Source organism: Schistocerca nitens, chromosome 8, assembly GCF_023898315.1.
Source record: "Schistocerca nitens isolate TAMUIC-IGC-003100 chromosome 8, iqSchNite1.1, whole genome shotgun sequence".
Classification (NCBI taxonomy): domain Eukaryota; kingdom Metazoa; phylum Arthropoda; class Insecta; order Orthoptera; family Acrididae; genus Schistocerca; species Schistocerca nitens.
The window spans coordinates 515,563,051-515,584,384 of NC_064621.1; the positions used below are offsets into that span (position 1 = coordinate 515,563,051).

At 38.2% G+C, this 21,334-nt stretch overlaps 1 protein-coding gene across 3 annotated transcripts in view; it reads left to right on the forward strand.

Moving 5' to 3' along the window:
• LOC126199226 (periodic tryptophan protein 2 homolog) overlaps positions 1 to 19,077 on the forward strand; it is a 178,117-nt gene extending 159,040 nt beyond the window's left edge. For 2 of the 3 annotated variants that reach the window (XM_049936017.1, XM_049936019.1), the window contains 5 exons: positions 1,318 to 1,495; positions 15,644 to 15,787; positions 15,873 to 15,947; positions 16,083 to 16,314; positions 18,924 to 19,077. In XM_049936017.1, coding sequence (XP_049791974.1) covers positions 1,318 to 1,495; positions 15,644 to 15,787; positions 15,873 to 15,947; positions 16,083 to 16,314; positions 18,924 to 19,041 — 747 coding nt within the window. In that variant the 3' untranslated portion in view covers positions 19,042 to 19,077. Of the gene's footprint in view, positions 1 to 1,317; positions 1,496 to 15,643; positions 15,788 to 15,872; positions 15,948 to 16,082; positions 16,315 to 16,407; positions 16,543 to 18,923 lie in introns of those variants that run through there. The other variant, XM_049936018.1, reaches the window with a different exon arrangement.
• Positions 19,078 to 21,334: the final 2,257 nt, after the last annotated feature.

Here is a 21,334-nt window from a genome sequence, read left to right on the forward strand (position 1 = left end):
AATCTTTGATCTGCTGCTGAAGAGAATTTATTTATTTTTGGCATGTTATTTCATATATTGATTCCCTTAATGAAGGTTATTGAAACAGTCTATTAGGGTGCTGAGTTGGTTCAGTACAACTATCAGTAAGAATTCATTTTAATAATTGCAATTCTTAGTTTTGATGGATAACAGTTAACACCTGCAAGATTCTTGTTTAGAAAGGTATGTGCTTTGATGTAAGCATATACATAGTGCATGTATAAATTATGCAAAGCTTTATCACAAGATGCTAGTCATTGTTGCCTGAGGAAAAAAGTAATACTGTAAGGAATTTGTTAGACTGGGATGGATTGTATTGATGAGCAACAAGTGAATTCCTGTGAAGTTGTGTTGCGAGATGGTAATTGACCTGATATTTGCTTATATTCAGCTCTTGAGAACTCTCATATTTTGCTCAGTCTTTTACTGTTATAGCGGATATAAGTTAATGGTTGAAATATATTCAGTTTGGCATCACAGAGGAAACTATCTGCCTGTTGCCTTTAGGTCTGCTTTTCGCATCTGTTTAGTTTGGCTGTTTTCCATAATTTATGGCTTCATGAAACAATTGCATCCTCTGAGATTAATATTTGTAACTTTTCTTTTGTTTGAATGGAGATGAAGAAATGTCTGCCCTTCCCTCCTCCTACCCCTCCCCCTACAATTATAAACACAAATTAAGTTCATGATTACAGTGCTCTACCATAATATAAAGACAGGCAGGGTTTGTGTAAACTGTTCATGAATACACAGATTGATTATATGAAGTATGGTGTACTAATAGCAGAAAATGAAGCGAAAGTGGGGTGAAGTGTAGTGCCTTGGCAGTTGTCGCTCACACTACTGAAACTAAGTTTCTTGGGGAGTAGGTAAGATATGGTTTGTACAAATAGTTAATTGTCAGCAGTGAATGGTTAATGACACAATATGTTATTTTAAACATAATTTGTTAATTATGGTGAAGGTTGATTGTGATATTAGCTCAGTATTGTAGCTGTATAATTTTGAGAAGCGACAAAGATCATTAAGTGTATATTACTGTTTATTCAAGAGAAATTCATTGTATGGACTGCTGCATTGTAGTCATTCTTTGATTTTACCATTTACAACATGTTCATCGTATCTATTTTGATTTAAACTGTGAAAGGTTAACTGTTGATAACTTTTTCCTTCTATGATGTTAAAATAAGAAACTCTAGTATGCTAACATATAAAATAGTCATTACATTTGTCTGCCATTCATTGTTAACTTTTAATATCTGCAGATAACAATGTTTGAAAAATTATTGTGTATAGGACTACATCAACAGACGAAAGTTAACGGAGTTTGGGAACTTGTCACTGGTGGAGGAACGAGAGCAGCTTGAAGGAGGAAATGTCAGTGTAAATTTGCCAGGGGTCAGACGAGGCGAAATGGCTGCTCGTGCCACGAAACCAGAGGTTCGAGTGTCATGTCTTCAATTTTCTCCTACAGGTACTACAGTTTCAATACCAGGGCATTAGCCTGTAAACTTCATTTTCATCTTGCATACCTGACATGAATTATGTATTCTTGCCATCAGCAGCATATTCTTGCATGTTTTTGTTATCAGATTTAACAGCTATATCAGGGATAATAGTTTGATCACTGTTTGGATATAATAATATGTTGAATGTTGTGTAATTTCCACTCTCACTTTTGCAGTTCGTTTGACAGTAATTACTATTCTCAGTAAAAATGTTCTAAATACATAGTGTGTGTAAAGTATCCATATAAAGGTCGGATTATGATGTTATGACATTGCTACCTAAGGTCTTAGTCAAACCAGTGTAGTGAAGAATAGTTAAGTGTTGTCTGCTGTATATATAACACTAAGGCTCACAGCTTGCATAATTTCAATCCTCCTCCTTTTCTGTTGATTTTTTATTTTTATTTTTTATTTATCATGGTGAAACCATGTTCCTTTTTTAGTTCCTCTTTCCACTTGACTGCATGTGCTGTGGGTTTTGTATACTCCTGCTGTGGCAGGTGCTGGACATGAGCCTTTGCAGTGTTCAAATAGGCAGGCACCTTTCTTGTTGGTTTAAAAACTATGTCAATACTGTGTTTTCTTAGGGCTGTGCTAAAGGGAAAGTCTTCCTCCCTTTCATTAAATCAGTCACAGAATGTTGTCTATCTTCTCTACAATCTGTGTTCAAATGCAGTGAATAACCCCCTCATCAAATTAGCACTGCTTTAACTAGAAATAAATGTGACTACTCACAAAATAATGAAGAAAGAAGCTGTTCACGTCCTGGGCATTCTTCCCACATACGAGCAATATTTCAGCCGAAATATCATGGCAAGATGTTGATGTCATGTGGCTACAATTTCAAAATTATTTTCACAGCTTAAAAATGAAATTAAGAAGATAGTATTTCGAGAATTGTGAAGGCTTTCCATTTTTTAGAGATGGAAAATTTTTTATTAGATAAATTATACATTATTTGTAGAAAATTATTTGTTCTAGGAGTAATACATAAACTGAAGAAGTGAGATGAGATGGCAGCTGAAGTCACATCCTTCTAAAGTGTGCAAGTATGTTTTGTGCATGTATATACCTGACACCATAAATTTGTGAAAGCAAGAAGGGAAGGAGTTAGAAGAAAATGTAACATCCAAAACAATGTAGGAAAAGAAACATTGCTTCTTACTGCGAAGAAGACATGTCAAGTTGCAGACAGGCATAATTAAAAGATTGTACCTTTCTGCAACTTGACATGTCTTCTTTAAGGTAAGTAGCAATCTGTCTTTTCCTACATTGTTGATATTCCTAGCTGGAGTTTCCATTGTTTGACTTAACAACAAAGTAAGGGCAGTTTTTTCTCCATCTAGGACCTAATATAAACAAACAGATTTTATTGTTTAATGTGAAACAAAAATTATTTCACGGAGGCAAAAGATTAACTCCTTAAATACTTATATAAACTCCCAGGGGAAAAAAAATTGTTAGTCAACCCCTTGAAAGAGTGCATTGTTCACTTTGATGTAGATTTGGCACTAGGTGAGTGTCCACCTATTGCTGACATTAGTCATGGCAGTGAAATGGTGTGTATGTGCCAGTCTGTTGTATGGAAACAGTGTAATAAGATGTGTCAATGTGAAGATGTGGAAGAAGAGAGCATTAATAATTTCGTATGCCCACAAACATGCTATGAATGAAATTGCCTGATTGGTTGACATATCAACACGGACTCTCCCTTGGCATACAGTAAATGCTATACCACTTGCAGCCATCTGACACAGCATAAGAGCAGTTTTTGTGAAAAGATGCTGACCAACAGGAACATGAGATGAGTATCATGTCATGTCAATGATGATGAGTTTCAAACCTGACAAGAACTGCTGCTGTCAATGAATGCAGGTCCATCTCAACTAGTTTCCAAGCAAACATTTTGAGTCAAAGCACCTCTCAAAAGCCCATTGCTCACAGTGGAACATAAAGATGCACATCTTGAATGGGTCAAACACAGAAACTGTAGTACAATTAAAATTACTTGACAGTAGATACTTCACGCATTGCAGCTGGTTTCCCCCAGTCAGAGCGCTCAATGTCACTCCTGAACTGTTAGCTGTTTCCAAACTGCCACAACAATTAGTTCAATTCCAATTCTTTGTTTGGCTTCCTTTGTTGGTGCATTTGGATCCTGAATCCTGTGAGTCTGGCCCTTTTATTTCTTATTTCATCACACACACACACACACACACACACACACACACACACACTACTGGATCCTTCCCCCACAAGAAATGATTCATTGTCACAACACAGTTATTGTAATCACAGAGATTGGCTTTCATTAGATAAGCTTTGCACAACATTGCGTGAAGCCACATTTTTGAAGGGTGTCAATTTATCATTGCATCTGGGACACCAGTAATAAATCCATCATCTGTTGGCAATGTAATGGTATAGCTTAGTGGTTAGCATAGAAATCTGACGTGTAAAGGGTTAAAGGTTCAAATCGCAGCATTGCACTGACTTTTTTATTTGCTCTTATTTTTCCTCCTATCATTCTTTTTTGTTTGGATTCTGTTTGTGTCACATATAATCTGCAGCCAAGTGCCAACCAGGATTGGGCATCAGTTGGTAACATGGCATCCCATGTAGCTAATGTGAGGGTAGTTTCAGGTAACCATTAACGGCGAGAAATTAAAGTTTGACCAATAACAGTGAGAAATTACAGTTTACTTGACTGCTAAAACAAATTTTGTTGTGGAAGATGGCTTTGCATACAATTTTATTATGAAATTTTTCTGTCTTAAGTTTTGCCCATAAAGGTTAGCCATAAACGCCATGAACAAAGTGATTGTGATTTTAGTTCTGCCGCAGATTGCCATTTTCTCAGATACATTGCATATAACGAGGTTGTGGTTAGTTTAGGACAAGAGTTTAAATTCAAGGTCACAAAACTTGTCACTTGCCACAGTTTAATCAATGATCACTTAAAATCAGCTGTCACCAGAGCATCTCCCATATCCATTGTATCTCACAGCAGCTGCTTCCAACATTGTCCCGTGTTACACATTAACACCAATTTTGAAATGACATGTCTTTCGTGTGTTGCATGTAACCTAGCAGTAGCCAGCAGCGGGTGGGGCAACACTGTAGTGTCAAGTGACAAAGGTCAACTATCAAGTAATTTTAATCAGATTATAGACAGTAGATTACTGGAGGCATGTAGTATGGATAAATAAATCACTCATTTGTCTCTTCAAATTATACCAGGTGTCTAGTGCACTGAGACTCAAATAAGTGTGTAGAGAGTAGTTCCATCTGTAGATGGTTTTGTGGTGTTTAGTGCAACATGACTTGGGCCAAATCTTTTCATGTAAAGTGAAAATGAACCAAGAGGTCTATTTTAACATTCTCGGTGACTAGAGGTTGCCCTTACTTCTATATCTTCACCCGTATGCTGTGGACACTCCTGTCTTCCATGATAACAGCTGAATGTACAGGGCTCCACATCTTCTTGGTCTGTTTAACACACTGGCACCCTGTCGCACCACACCTGATCTTGATCCCACAGAAAATGTCTGGATCTATTTGGAACAGCAGGTACAATGTAACAGTCAACATTCTCGTATTTTGGTAGCTCTGTAGGATCTAATCATCAGTGAGTTTCTTCAATTGGGTACAGAATTCCTGAAAAAAACTGATGGACTCTCATCTTCACCAAATTGAGACTATTATGGAAACTAGAGGGGGTCAATAACTCATTGGCTGATTGTGTGCTTAATTGTTACATACAAAATATCATCTGTAAAGAAAAGTGTATTACAGGCTATCTGCAGTCGAATAAAATTACCTATGCTTATTAGACAGCAGATAAGAACAAAAACAAAAAGACAGATAAAGATCTAATCATTACGGGGTATTTATAGTTTAGGAGGTTGATCACTTAAGAATTTTTTGTAATAGAGGAACTGTCTGATACTGATTTACGTTTTCTAAAACAGTTGCATAATGAGGCAGCGTGCATTGAGATGATATGATCTACTACTATATAAATATGTAATCGAAGGAGTATTGCTATGGGAAAGGGGGGGGAGGGGTGTATACACGCATATGTGCCTTTACTAGCAAGATCTCGAAAGCTATTGTGAGTATTGTTTTCTGTTATGTGTTCCCAGACACCACACATCAGTGCACTATAAGTGAGTGGTTGCCATTCTCTTGTTATGAATTAAAGGATTGTATTGGATGCAGTAATTATTCCAGTAATTAAGCACAGTAGCCTCAAAATCATTCAGTATTAAATATATGATGCTAAATAGCAAATATTGCCATAAAAGTTATCTGTGTCTTCCATGAAATATTTTTCTGAATCATTTGCGAGATTAGAACTACTGAATTTGACTGATACCAAAAAGCTGCTTTGTGTATTAGTAAACAGTGTCTGCCTTCTTGTAAAACATGTTCGCCTTTATGCATACATGTTTCTCCAGTTGTGACTAGTGGATGTTTATCATCTTCAGATAATGTAATGGTCACTAATCTGTGAATTTGGAATAGGTTGCAGTCTCTAGGTTAGTGTTTCTATTCACATTTGTACCTTGCTTTCAGATTGTTTCTTCTTCTAACCCACTCCCCTGCCCCTTGACTGTCTGTCACTTTCAGCCACAAATCTACAGTATTTGTAGCACAACATTTGCAGCAGTCTTGTTTGTGCTCAGTAGGGGATGGATTGAACATCATTCGGAGTGGCAAGGGGGGGCAGCAGACTGAAAATCTTGAAACTGTGAAATTCATTGTTTGTAGCAATTTCCTTCCATGGCAAAAGCTGTGTAGATTGAAGCCCCTATTTTACATTTTCATGCAGTCCAGACTTAGAAAACGCAAAATCGAGGAAAGTGCAGAATCGAGAAAAACTTTAAAAACGCCAAAATACAAGCAAAGACATATGGGATTGGCATATATAATTAAAAATCTTAATCCTCTCCAATATATTGTATAAAAACTGCATAAGTGAAGGAAATTAAATGTACTCTATAATGTTTATACAATTATTTGTGGTAATGAATTTCATCAGTTCTTAAAAAATCACAGGTGTGTACACAAGTTAAAACTCGTCAAAAAATTGAATACAAGGTAACAGAGCTATTTTCCGACATGCTACGACCACAAATTATACGTCAGAACACACGTTTTTGAGATATCTTTCCATTGTGGTTACCCAGAAAAAAGCTAAAATTGATGAACATGGTGAGTTGAAATTAAAACTGTGAAGCACGGTGAAAGGTGTCAGTATCTAGCATGTGGGCTTGTGCGTTTTCCGTCCCTCATTGAGGGAAATAGAGACACGAAAAAATGAGTTTACTTCTGTAATTGACATTAAAGCTTATTAGAAGTCAGCTCAGTGAATGTCTGTACACTGTATAAAATTTAAATTTAAAAGAAGGATTAAACACTACAGTTCCACTTCATGCCTTCTATCACTGATGCCAGTCTTTGTGATCTACAGTGCAAAGTGTATATGCTAGTAGTGTATGTAGTTGGCAGTTGTATCATGTCAGATTTGAATGCCAAAGTCTTTAAAATGTGTGTTTGCAAAACCGTTCTTCTATTTCTGTATGAAATCTCTGCCGTAGCACATGATCTGCACAAAAAGTATATTTTCAGCACTTCACAAAATGCTTTCACCCCTACCTGCATACCCATCATCGAAGGGCCACTCCCTCTCTCCACATATCCAGCACGCGAGTTCATTTTATATGTGTTAGTTTGGCGTGGTGGCTTTACTTGGTGTTGGGTGACATAACCCGTTGCCAGCCAATAAGAGCTCACTAGCCAGAAATAACCAGCATTTTATTGGTTCTTGCCGAGCATATTCTTCAAGACTCAGTGTTTGAATTTAAAATGTTTACTATTTATATTGTTGTTGAATGGCATATATTGGGTGCAAGGGCTTGAGAGTCTTGCCTGTCTGTCCTGCTGACAGGGCATACATACATATTGTGCACCTGGCTGCCAGACAGCTGACTCAGTTGTCGACCGCTGCAGGCTATGGCAGGGAATGTTCCACTGTCAGCTAATCGTATGTTCCAGCATGTTTAGAAGCACTCTTCAATAATACGCTTTATAAAATCAGTATCACAATTAAGTCACAGTGACAGCAGTTTTTGATAACCACAAAAGAGGACTTCAGAAGTAACCCACCAATTTCTGTTGTTATTCCTGAACTGGGAGAAAGGTGTCTTAGGAAAATAATAAGAACTTTCTTCGTATTTGCTATTGAAAAGTTCTGTAACTGGAGATTTACATTATCAATATATTTGCCTGTAACCTAGCATAATTTTATTAAATACGTTTTAAGATTTATAGTTTTATAAATGAGCAGTTCCTAGCGAAGACGCCCAAAACTTGGACAAACAATTTTTACTCTAATCATAAATAATAATTATTGAAATTCAAAAACAAATTGTCTCATATAGCCTGACACAGAATTAAAAAAGGAAAATTTTGGTATAGCTCCTTCTGCAATAAGCCTATTGCCTTATATGTAATTAAAGCCTGAACTTGATTCTCCATAATAAAATTTTCAACAGTAAGATTCTTGTAGCGCAACTCTACGCTAGCACAGGAAAAGTTCAGTTAATGAAAGGGCTAAGTCACAATTCTCAAACATGATTGACTTTCTTACAATATAACTCTCTGAGCAAGTTTCATTCCTCGGTACTTACTAGAAAAAATATACATACAGAATCATTGCACTTCCGGACTTGATCTTAAGCAAGGGTAGACAAACATCAGCTCATTTAGCATTAAACTTTTAGGCAAGCTATTAAAATAAAAATATATTTTACCAAGCAGTAATATTTAAATAACCACTACCAAAGCAATCGGAATCCAATAAGGCTGGTACTTCAACTAGAAAAATAACTAGGCCAGAATACAAACTTTGGTCTTACTCTAAGCGAGCATCTACCCATGAGCTCATAATTAAAAAAAAAAATTTAAGACAAAGTTTATCATAAAAACATTACTCTAATTAAATATAGAAATCTCTAAAACTATTCGAGTTGACTTCTGCAGTAGTTCAACACAGGATGATTCAACAAACTCGTGGTTTTAAAATTAAGCCACCACTCACGCAACTACAAATGCATCAAGAGATAATGGTTATAATTGGAGGCGTATACTTAAAGCAGGATTACACAGCTTTCCTTTCATTACACATGAACTGCCGCTCTTGGTACGAACACTTTTACTCTCCAACAATCAACAGGCCCAGCTCGCCCGTCTCCTCAGGCAAATCGTTGTACACAATAAGCCTCAAAAGCATGTTCACACGTTCAGGGAATACAGGCCAGACAATTATGACAATTTAAACTATGGCCTGGAAAACTTCAAGCAACCAATTGGTCCAGTAAATAAAATAAAAAAAATATTTAACCACTCTTGATAAACCATCAAAACACGGGCATTTCACTACTAAGGAAATCGTTAAGGACTGGCAACTGTCAATACCTACTGCACAGGTTGAAGTAGCTGGCGAGAATTTCAAATGAGGCAGGAAGAGGCAGCAATACATTAAATCACATTGTTACGACAGTTCCTGGGCTGAAATTTTGCTCACCAAAAAAAAAAAAAAAACTATCCATGGTTCCAATGTCATCGTCAGCAGAAACAAGGCTGTCCACTCAGTCCCGTCAACCTATGAGGGTCAGATTCACCAACGCCAGTACCAACAGTCTCAGTTCTTCTACACGTTGCCAGCTTATACTGCCGCCCAGTGTGCTTCCAAACACAGTGCATGCGCAACTCAAGCCTCCTAGCAGCTCTGTGTTCACTCTATCTTCTGTACCTCGCCACAGGTGCTCGCTATATACATAGTGATCCATCTGACGTTTCAGATTAGATTATCTTAAAAACTATACATCGGGTAAAAATAGTGGATAAGACAAGTTCGTAAGCTCAAAGGGGGACATCAAATGATACTACAAGTGACCCCCAGCCCCTGCGTCCTTCGGCGGGTGGGGGGGCAACTTTTAAATCTTTAAATGGAAACCCCCATTTTTTATTGCAGATTCGGATTCTGCATAAAAAGTAATCAAGTTTTGTCTGAAACATTTTTTAAAACTATTGACAGATGGCGCTCAAACCAAGAAAAATTAAAATTGGGAAAGAACTCCGGTTTACTTAAAATGATCCGAGAACGATGCATCAAATTAAAACAAAATGTGCACCAATTCTTTAATTACACCAAATTAAGTGGTGTTTTTTTTTGTTACAAAATGTATCCTACCCGCCACAGTTTTTGATGAAGGGAGGTGGAATGGTATTAAAATCTCATTAGGGAACTCTTCACAATTACATGACTCACCTGACTGTGGTGCTACTGTGGCCAAACTACAAACTATGGCTCAGTATAAAGGTTGGTACAATGTGATCAGACATCACTCCACTTTCAGATTGTGAACCGTAAACATCAACTGACAAAAGTAAATTATTCTTTAGTGAAACATGGCTCACTATCCTCCTACAGAGATTGTTGCTATAATATTAATTTTAGGTGAATTCCATAACAACTACACTGCAGCTGCACAATTGTATGCTGATCATTTCCCAAACAAGACTACATCCAAGCGAAAACATTATTCGAAATTGCACTCAACGAGCTTGAAATAGATACATGCACCATCCACCTATTCATCACGAATACAATGAAAGTGGTGCTCATACCCTTACCGTTCTCGCTTGTGTTCAACTGGATCCCAAAATGAGTAGTCATGTGATTCAGAGACAAACTGGAATACTGAAATAAACTGTTTTGAGGATTTCGAAGGCACATAAATATCATGCGTATCGTATCACACTGACACAGGCATTGACGCCGAAAGATATGCAAATACGCGTGCATTTCTGCCACTGGGCCTTGGAAATGATAAGAGGTGACTGATTTTTTTGGATATGTTCACCGATGAAGCCACATTAAAAAACAGTAGCTTATTAAATCATCATGATTGTTGTTATTGGTCCCCTGTCAATCCACACTGACACAGACCCATTGACAATCAACACAAATGGTCATTAATGATCTGGAGTGGAATTTTAAATGGTTACTTGATAGTTACAACTTCTCTGTGATGATTTGTTGGAGCTAATGAAAGATGTTGATTTAGAAACTAGGCAACGAATGTTGTTCCAACAGGATGGAGCAGCTCCCCATTATGCTAAAAATGCATGGAACATTTTAAATTTACGGTACCCTGGTCGGTGGATAGGACGCGATGGACCAATTCAGTGGCCTCCATGTTCACCAGACCTAACATCTGATTTTTTTTTCTTGTGGGGTAATTGAAAAAATATTGTTTATGACAAGCATCCCACAACCCAAAATGATACGGAGCAATGCATTCGAAGTGTGTGTGTGCAGCCATACCCACGGGATGTGCTGCTCAAAACTGTGGACAACTTTCGCAGATGATTGACTTTATGCATTGAAGCAAATGGGGATAATTTTGAACAATTTCTTCGTGGCTAATGTCATTAATTAAGCACCCCAAATTGTGAGAGGCAAGGGGACTCACAATAATGAAGCACCCCAACATGTGAGAGGCAAGGGGACTCGCACTAATTAGGCACCCCATAGGAACATCATTCTACTACATCCATGTTGTTGTTCCTGGGTAACGCTAAAAGTAGGATACAGTACATTTTGTACAAAAATAGCTTAATTTGGCATAATGAAAGAATTGGTGCACATTTTATATCGATTTGATATGTCTTTCTCGGATAATTCTAAATAAATCAGAGTACTTCCCCAATTTTACTTCTTTCTCAATTTCGGCACCATCTTGTCAATGGTTAAAAAATGTTTCAGACAAAATGTGATTACTTTTTATGGAGAATCTGAATCTGCAATAAAAAAAATGGGTGTTTCCATTTAAGATTTAAAAGTTGCCCCCACCCCACCCAAGGGGGCAAGGACTTGGAAGTCACATGTAGTATCATTTGATGTCCCCTCTTTGAGCTTACGAACTTGTCTTACCCACTATTTTTACCCGTTGCATAGTTTTAGAGATGACCTCATCCAAAACTTCAGATGGACCACCCTGTAGCAAACTTTATGCTTGTTTTCTCTTTTCATGTGTCATGTTCCATCCAATTGACTTTTGCGGTTTCCTGTCCTCATTTTTGACACAGGTTTTGGACTGCCACTAACAGAGTTAAAAAAACCTTTCCCATATTTTTATTCTTTTTACTTTCTTTTTCTTGAAACATACAGACTTAATGAAATACCCTTAAGTTTCCTTTGTGTGTGATATTTTTCAAAACATCCCACCATGCAGAGAGCAATATCACACTTTTTGCATCTTATAACTATCATTTTTTTTGCTGTGAATTAGCAGTACATACTACATAGTGTCTCTGGGGAATTGCTCTTGAGGAATCCTGGACAATGCCATTCTTTATTTCGCAGTTGAAATAGTTTCTTGTTTTGGTGTCCTTAGGATCTCAGCTTTACTTGTTTATTGATGAAATTTATCAAGCAACTAGTGGATTAGTTCAAGGTGGAATGTTTGCCAGTGGTTTTTTCTGTTTATTTTTTATTTCAAAAATTGTTTTTTCTTTCAGCACACACAAGTCAGTCAAGTGGAAGAACACCGTCTTGTACCATTTCATTGTCTTTAGGATGCATTGTACATCATGTCTGTCTTACCAACAGCAGCCATTGACGTATTGTAGCTCACTACGCAAGTAGTTTTCGATTAGTTTGGCCTGTGGTCCATTTATGGTTGAAAGCATCCAGACTTCTTTGTTGTCTATCCATTTTAGACCCAACAATGTTCCACAGAACTTGAATTGTATTTTCCTCTTTTTCAATGTGTCAGGCAGTGGTGGTAAATGTTTCCTGTTTTTGCATACTATACCAATGGCATTGGTACATTTCTCATGGAGCGATAGAAATAATTCAGGGCTTGGATACCAATTGTCTAAACAAATGGTATTACCTTTGTTAAGGTATATCAGTAACAAACTCATAAATACATCACCTGATTTCCCCCAGCCAGAATTTCTGGATTCTGTTTCCACTGCAGCACTGTTGTAGACATTATAATCTAGAATTAATTACTGTGTATGTCATAGAATGAAAATTTTAAAACCAAACTGGCTAAATTTCTTCATACTTAAATTTTCAAAAGGGACTATGGCCTAAAGGAATTTTTTTCTTGTGTGCTCTGCGTTGAGCCCTATTTTCACAAGAATATCTTGAGATGTGGCCAAATTGTCACTAATGTGCAATAAATGCAGATTCAGTTTGTACCAGTCCCAGGACATTTAAGTGTGAATATATTATTGTTTGAAGCAAAGAATCTATTGATCAATATTAATTCACTTCTAACTTTTTAGTTCTTAGCACAAATAGGGAACATACCAAGGAGCAATAAAATTCTGCGGGCTGTATATGTTTCCAATATGCTAACCTGCTGCATACTGTCGTCCTTTTTTATATTCTTTTTATTTATTTATTTATTTTGGTAAGAAATATGTAGTAATTATTTCTCTTTTTCCGAATGCTAGAAATAAATTCAAATGAAATAAAATAAAAAAGTGTAAATGACTTCCTAAATCACTTAAGTCTATTGATACACTGCTAAATGTGTTCACGAAGTGGTGACATATTGTCACAAGGATGATCATGTGACCGATCACGCATTCCTTTTTGTGATGAAGCTTCACTTACCAGAAGAACCTTTCTGAAAAAGTTTCTCATGGTGTTGAAGAATCAGCCGTACTTCCAGACACTCCAAATCTTCCTCGGAGGAAATGTCCAAAGTATCCCTACCATCTTCATCTTACTACTCTTGAGGATTTCCGTGATTTCCTTGTCAATAAATTATCTTCCAACATTGCATATGCAATCAGGCACACACTGTTGTCTCACCAAATGCAGAAACAGGACTGGCTAGTGAACAGCTCGTAAGCAGGAAGGGCCGAGGAGCAGGTAGCACTTCGCGACATTACCAAAAGCCACCTGCACAGGTTATGACAGTGCTGGCAGGAATGTTGAAATGAGGAAAAAGGCAAGTCACTGTTCTATTGTGCTTCTTTACCTGCTCCTGTGCCAGATGTTCATGAACGTTGTTGCCGTCAGGTCTCCCTACCTGTCTGCCGTAAGTGAATTCCCAAAGCTGTCTGGACATTCTACCAGCTTAGCATATGCGTATGCCCCTAGCCATCTGCGCGTTGTACCTGATGGGTGTAGATGTATGCCCCTAGCTGTGAAAGGGCTCAGGGATTCGGATTGATAGTTTCATAATGAACAATGCTGCTTGTTGCTGCTAATTCAGCACCGGTTTTCATAGACAGTTCAAAATTTAACAAGAACCACTAGTAAAACTTACATTGTGACAATAATCACCATCATTATGGTAGCTTTAGTCATCTGGTGGATTACAGGAAATTCTTTTTTGTTCATCACTTGTAAATGATTGGCCACTGTGGTAAATGATTGCAGGGTGTGATGATACCTGGGACCCACAGAACTGCATATGTCGTTACAAAAAGTCTCCTTGTAAGGGAAACAGTACTAGAAATTCCTGCAACTAGTTATGTGGATTTTACTCACACTAAGTTACTACTGTAAAGTAGTTTAGACAAGGAGGAAGGCAGTTTCAAAGCACTGTCAAACTGAATAATTTGATGTATATATGCTGACTGAAGTGGCAAATGAAAATTTGTAGGCTGGGTTTCGAACCCGGGTGCTCACTAGGCAGATGTGCTAACTACACCACCACCCTGGCACAGTGGCTTTGCACAACTGCACGGACTACCCTAACATACCTCCTCCCTCAATCCAGATTGCCATCCTGATTTAGGTTTTCCGTGATTTCCCTAAATCGCACCAGGCAAATGCCGGGATGGTTCCTTTCAAAGGGCACGGCCGACTTCCTTCCCCAACCTTCCCTAATCTGATGAGACCGATGACCTCGCTGTCTGGTCTCCTTCCCCCAACAAACCAACCAACCAACCAATCAATCCAGATTCCCATTCAGGCCTCAGCCCACTTGGTGGGCTCTCAAACTGTTTTGGAATAGCACCTCATCAGTGAACGAAATGGGGGATCCTGCCTGAAACCCCAGCATAGGTGCTTTGTTCAAATGTAACTATATATTCCAGAGATCTTTTCAAGACCCAAACCTGGGGGGGGGGGGGGGGTTAAGTAGCCTGTGCAGTTGTGCAAAGCCACTGTGCCAAGGTGGTGTAGCGGTTAGCAAATCTGCCTATTGAGGCAGGAGACTCGGGTTCAAATCCCAGCCTTGATACAAATTTTCATTTGTCACTTCAGTCTGCGTATACACATCGTAGATATTTGAGACTCGAAAAGGTCTCTGGAGCCATATAGTTTCATTTGAACTGAAATTTACCTCGTTTGCTGGAGGTTTCCCCATTACCTTTGCAAAATTTCTGAATTCTTCTCGCAATGCTAAAGCGTGCTTCTGTGCACATCAATGTTCATCAGAAAGACAAGGGAGCAACTCTTTATTTTTGCTTTCCTGCGCACATTATTCACTGGCACTATTAATTATTTTTGTTGCACTGCTCCTACTGGCCTAGGCTGATGGGTGGAAAGTGTATCTGGCACTGCCAATGATGGGCCAGTAACCGCTTCATCACTCGTGAGTAGCTGTATTAACTTATGACACAACACAACTTGGCACGAAAATCACTTCACAGTGATTGCATATGCAAGTTTCTCAATTAGATCGGGCAGTGGACAGACACAAAAAATGAGCGAGCTGAAGTAAACTGATTTCTGCCAATTCAGAATTAGGTAGATCTTGTTTTTCTCTTTGTGAACAAACTGTATAGTGACCAAAGTGTGTTTTAAGATGACCCTGAAATCATGACAATTTCTGTCACAGGACTGTAGCATCAGTAAAGAGATGTGTGCACATACTGTATCCCAACTGTTCTGAAGCTGCACCCAGAATTTGGTGCTGGCCAGCTGCTCGAGTATAGTATTTTGCTCACATTTAGCGCTAAATTTTGTGATTGTCACATGAACGATGGTGTTCACAGTAGTAGGTCACTTCACTTTTCCCCCTTCCTTTATCTACTGAAAAGTGTGTATTAAATATATTTTTGTTAAGGTGAAGCATGGGCTGCAGCAACTACAGAAGGTCTTCTTGTGTATGCACTAGACACAGCACTGGTGTTTGATCCCTATCAATTAGATGTTGATATAACACCTTCTACTGTTCGAGAAAAATTGTATGACCAGGAATTTTCTGAAGGTATGTGGCTTTTGTGTTTAACTATATGGTTTTTGTAATTGCGTGTGGAGATTATTTTAATATTTTATTATCCTGTTTTCTTCAGCTTTAATGATGGCACTGAAACTGAATGAAAAAGACTTAATTAAGGAAGTGACTGAAAGCATTCCAACGGATTATGGTAAGTCTGAATTAATTCATACAGCAACATAACAGTACGCATTTTTATCTCCGTTTGTGCATAAGAAAGGGAGGTGTTACAATTAGTGAAATTCTTCCATTTCTTAAAAATAAATGTTTTGTTTTTACTTTACAGTTATCCTGGCTGTTCAGTCTCTTCCTTTGCCATATGTTGAGAAGATGTTGAAATTCTTGGCTGAAATGGTAGAGTCATCAAGGCACTTGGAGTTCTATTTAATTTGGGTCCAAACCTTGCTGACTCTGCATGGGCAGAGACTGCAAAATCCTTCATCACATTCCACAGTAACAAGTTTTCTCATCAGACTGCAGAAAAACTTAAATAAAAAGTACCAGGACCTCATGAAAATGTAAGTATTATTGATAGTTTAAGTAATGGAACCAAATACAGTTTTGTTCTTTAAGAAAGTCCAGCAGACTGTAACAAGGTGTGTACATTGCAGGATAACTGGGAAATCTGGGGAAAAATAGGGAATGTTTTCACCTGGGCAAAAAACTGAGAAAAGCTTGAAAATTTTGCAGAAGTCCAGGAATTTTTTTATTATTTTAGTCTTCAGTTAAATTTTTGTAATTTTGACAGGCAAGAACTGATACACCAACAAAAAATTTTACTTTAGCCCACTAGTGCAGAATAATACTGCAGCAGTTTAACATAAATGCTAAAATAACACCAAAATAAAACTTTAGTTGCAAAAAAAATGTGCCATTTACAACCAGAAAACAGTGCAGACACTAGCATCTGCCAGCAGCAAAATGTGTAAAAGGCTTTAGGGCGAAGACCATGCAATACTTCATAACAATAAACTGCTTTTGATGAGGGTGACATCAGAGCTGTTAACAATTTTAAGTTTGTTTGAGCAGTTGCCAACAGGTGCATGCACAGAGTTGAAGTCTTGTTGAGCAGCACCTTCTCATACTTCTGGCAGCTTGTAGTGTGGCTGTTAGCTGTATGAGCAGTACCAGTAAGCAGCCAGATTCAACCTGGAAAATTTTCTGGTGTGCGCAGGTTTTTTTCATGGCCAGAGCAGTCTGTCTTGTGGTTGTGGGGGGGGGGGGGGGGGGCGGCGGCGGCATATGACCCAGTTTTATGTTTCGTGATTTGGCTGTTTTCTCTTTGTTTTCATCAAATGAAAACAAAACAAAATGCCATAATAAAAAACCAAACATGAGATAATACAGTACTGGAACTCAAAGAAAATTGGCAACCTGAAAACCACACTGAAAAGCTTAATACCCAGTAGGAGCCTGCTTCAATGTGAATTGGACATATGAATGTGCATGAAAGTCAAATTATGCATTTTAGTATGGTTTACGAAACTTTGATGCTCTCAAAATATTCTCTGATTTCGTGTTTCTTTTATGGCATAATATCTGATTTCTTAATGCTATATACGAGTGCTGTTCCCCCCCCCCCCCCCCCCCCCCCCCCCCGCAAACCTCTGATAGATTTTAAATAAAAGACAATTTCATAGGAAACAATTATTTTGTTACCAAAAGTTTTGTACACTTAGGTTACTTTTCAACATAAACACCGAAAAGATTGAGACATATATCGTACCTGTGGACAAGCTTTGCAATACCCTCTTCAAAAAAATATTGCTTCCAATGATGCAAAAGAGCATAGACATTGTTTTGAACATCTTCATTGGCTTGACAGTGCTGCCCTCCTAGCCACATCTTCAGTTCAGGGAGAACGTGAAAGTCGCTGTGTGCCAGGTCAGGACTGTATGGTGGATGATCAAAAATGTCCCATTGAAATTGTTCAAGGAGCAGTTGGGTTGTGCCAGAAGGGTGAGAACAAGTGTTGCCATGGATCAACACTGTTCCTGATTTCAATTGCAAATTTGGTCACATAAAACAAAGATCTTCAGAGCAATGTCAATGCTCATTTGCAATCATTGGTGGCAACATTTTTTGAAGAAGGTATTGCAAAGCTTGTTCACAGGTATGATAAATGTCTCCATCTTTTCTATGATTATGTTGAAAAGTAACTGTAAGTGTTCAAAACTTTTGGTAATAAAATAATTGTTTTCTATAATCTTGGCTTTTATTTAAAGCCTATCAGAGGTTGATAAAAAAAGGAAAAAAAAGCCCTCGTATTTATGAACATAAGTAAATGTTCACGTGAAGATGATTAAGCAGGCAAATTTGGTCAGTAGTAGTAAATAAAATGTTTTGTTTCAAGTGTACTGACAGCTTTAGCAGAATTTTAAAAATCTGCCTTCTGTGAAACAAAAGGCTTTTTTGATCACAAGATGTGTTCCATCACTTGTCTGGTACCTTCCCTAGGCTTGAGGTTTCTTAATTTGTGTATTTTACTTCTAAAATGTAGAGAATGCCGTTCTTGGCTAAACCATAGCCTGGAACACACCATGTTTATTCCTAGAGTAGAATATAAACTGCCAGCTGTACAGTTTCTTGGCTTAACGGATAATTAACTTATTGTCCTTAGCATTGGTGTATGCCTGCGATTTCTCCCCCACCCCCACCCCTCCTCAAGAAATTTGTATTCCTTGTTACTAGCTTCTTACAGTGATGTGAGCGTGATGCGAAATGCTACATAACAGTATTGCAGAGTAAAAATTAAAAAAATAGATCTGACGTGAAAAACATCACTGATTATCCATACATAAAATATCCAGTTTTTATAGCTTGGGACCAATAATTCATTTTAGTACTTGTTCAGTTGTAACTTCTATAAGTTACAATTCTAATTATGCGAAATTTGAAAGTGTTTAAATACTATGTGTGCATCAAATAAGAGAGAGAATATTTTTACCTCTTACAATAATACTACTGCCTAGTAAGAAGTGTGTTTTCCCAGGGTACAGTTGTTCGCATTGAGCATATAATCTCCTAATAGTTACCCCATGTTTACTACTTTCCTCTCAGAATACACTGTAATGTAAAACTAACATGTAAGCATAGTTATTAAACTAGCTTTTTTCTTCATTTCTAGATGTGACTTCAACAAGTATACTATTAGAGTGCTGCAGAATGTAGCAGAACACCGAGAAAAGGCCGCCTTAGCACTAGAAACACTTTCTGTAAATGATGACAATCTGATGTCTGAGTAAAATATTTATCAATTTTTAATAAAAATTATATTGAAACATGTCTGTACATTTTTGCCATACATGTAACATTTCCAAGAGTACTGCATTACCAATTGTGTGTGCAAGTTTTACTTTGTGTGTGCGCGCGCCACACTTGGTTACTTTTAATAATTCAATATCCAACTGTCAATCAGTAGATCGAGAAAACAAGCTTCTACAATATATTGATAAATCCACTTTGGAGGCAATTTAAAGTATGTTGCTAAACAAATCCAAGACATTTCAATTGCTGTTATTCCTTGTGTAAAACACATGAAAGTCAGTGTAACAGACTGATGTGTAGCTCACAAGCGGTTGCCTGGGTTGCTGGATTTGGTGAGTGGGTATTTCTTCTGTTTATTACCTATTAATTACTTTCTGTAAGACTGCATGGGAGTATGAGTTATAGATTTAATTTTCTTTAAGGCTTTGCTTGGTTTACTGTGACTGAAAAATGATGCTTGCATTAACACAGCAGTGTAATCAGTTGTATTCATGCTAGAATTAAAAGGAAAATATCTCTGGTTGGGAAGGGGCACCTGATTGCTAAACTCTGTGTATGGGTTTTTCATGAAGTCAAATATGCCATGCACAGAGGTAGTTCTGACATGGTTTGAGTGCCACGGGGTCGACAGAGCTACATTCCATGGCTGCAACAGGCCAAAAGGCAGTCGGTGTCTTGAGCTAAGCACAGCTTCCAAGATTCTCAAGAGTACTGCCATCTAGATATATCAGGTGATGCTACAGGCCTCATCGGCTCTGCATTGTGCTTGGTGGTGGGGAGTCTCAGTTGCTTTCTGTCTCTTGTCGCATCTCGTATCCGGATGTCACTTGGTATTGGCTCCCACATCCCTGTTAAATTATCAGTCACATACTACCCACATGTTCGGCGAGAATATGTATCAACTTGTGAGAAACCTGGACAAGCTTTGAAACCAGGAATGACGTCTGCTAAGCTGCCTCACCTTATTACTAAGGTATCAGGGTGATGCATGACATCAGCATCCCTGTAGCTAACCACAGCAAACAAAGAGCCTACACCTGGCCCTGGTTGGAGAAGGGATCTGTTTCACTCTATGACAGATCGGTGTTAATGCCAGAGAGCACTTAACTCTTCATCTACAGGCATCCTCTATAGTCCACAGATTCATGGGAATGGATTGACAGTCACCTGAGCCCAGTCAGAACAAGAAATAAACCGAGAGCCAAATTACCAAGTTTCCTTAATTTCCAGTTACGTTCTTGCAAGAAGATGCAGTGACAGCAGTACTGGAGATACAGCTGAACTTCATGCTAACACATACATCACTTCCAACCGCTGAAATTGAGTGCTGTTGGAGTACCAAGTGATACCGTAGAGGAAATCTGCCAAATTTTCACCAAGAAGCAACAACTCCAAAGCACAAAGGAAAGTATTTTGTGCCCTTGGAGTAGATCAAGAAATCGTTGTCCTTCCAGTTGATAAGGGTTATTGCACAGTTCTTCCCCAGCATAAGGACTAAGAGGGGAAACTTCTATAGCTTCTGGACAATCCAGTATACCAGAAAATAGCAGCAGATCCAATCAAGCAAGTGTCACAAAGCAATTTCATCCTGTTAAAGAACAGGGCACTTACCACCTAAGACTGTATGGCCTACCAATGACCCTCAATAATGGCACGAGACCAATAGTGAGTAACACTGGGGCAGCAACATATCCCCTGGTGAAGCATCTGGCTTATCTGTTGGTCCCTCACATCGTCAAATGTTCACATGACATAAAACTCGGGTGATTTCATTGGTTGGCTGCAGGAGTCTGACATTATGATCAGCTTTGATGTCGACCCACGTTTCACTCTATTCCTCTAGGAAGACTACATAAAACTAATCAATGTGAAATTCAGCACTAACCAGACAGCTTTTTAGACTACTACTCACATTGACCTATTTTATTTTAATTGGACGATACTATCAGCACAGCCCCTCTTTTCACTTGTAGCAAATTTGTTTGTGGAGTACTTAAAGGACAGAGCACTGGAAACTGATGAACTAAATCCTGTGTTTCTTTTAGTATGTCAACAATACTTTCGTCATCTGGCCACATTGGTCCAAGAAACTACAGAAATTCTTAAGCATCTGAATTTCATCAATGAAAACATTCAGTTTACCATGAAAACAGAAAATGATGGCAAACTTATTTTACTCAACATCCTAGTTCAGTGCTGGTCTGATGACTCACTTGCCCCCCGTGTATACTGTAAGCCAATGACTCCATGCCTCCAGCTGTGTCCATCCTT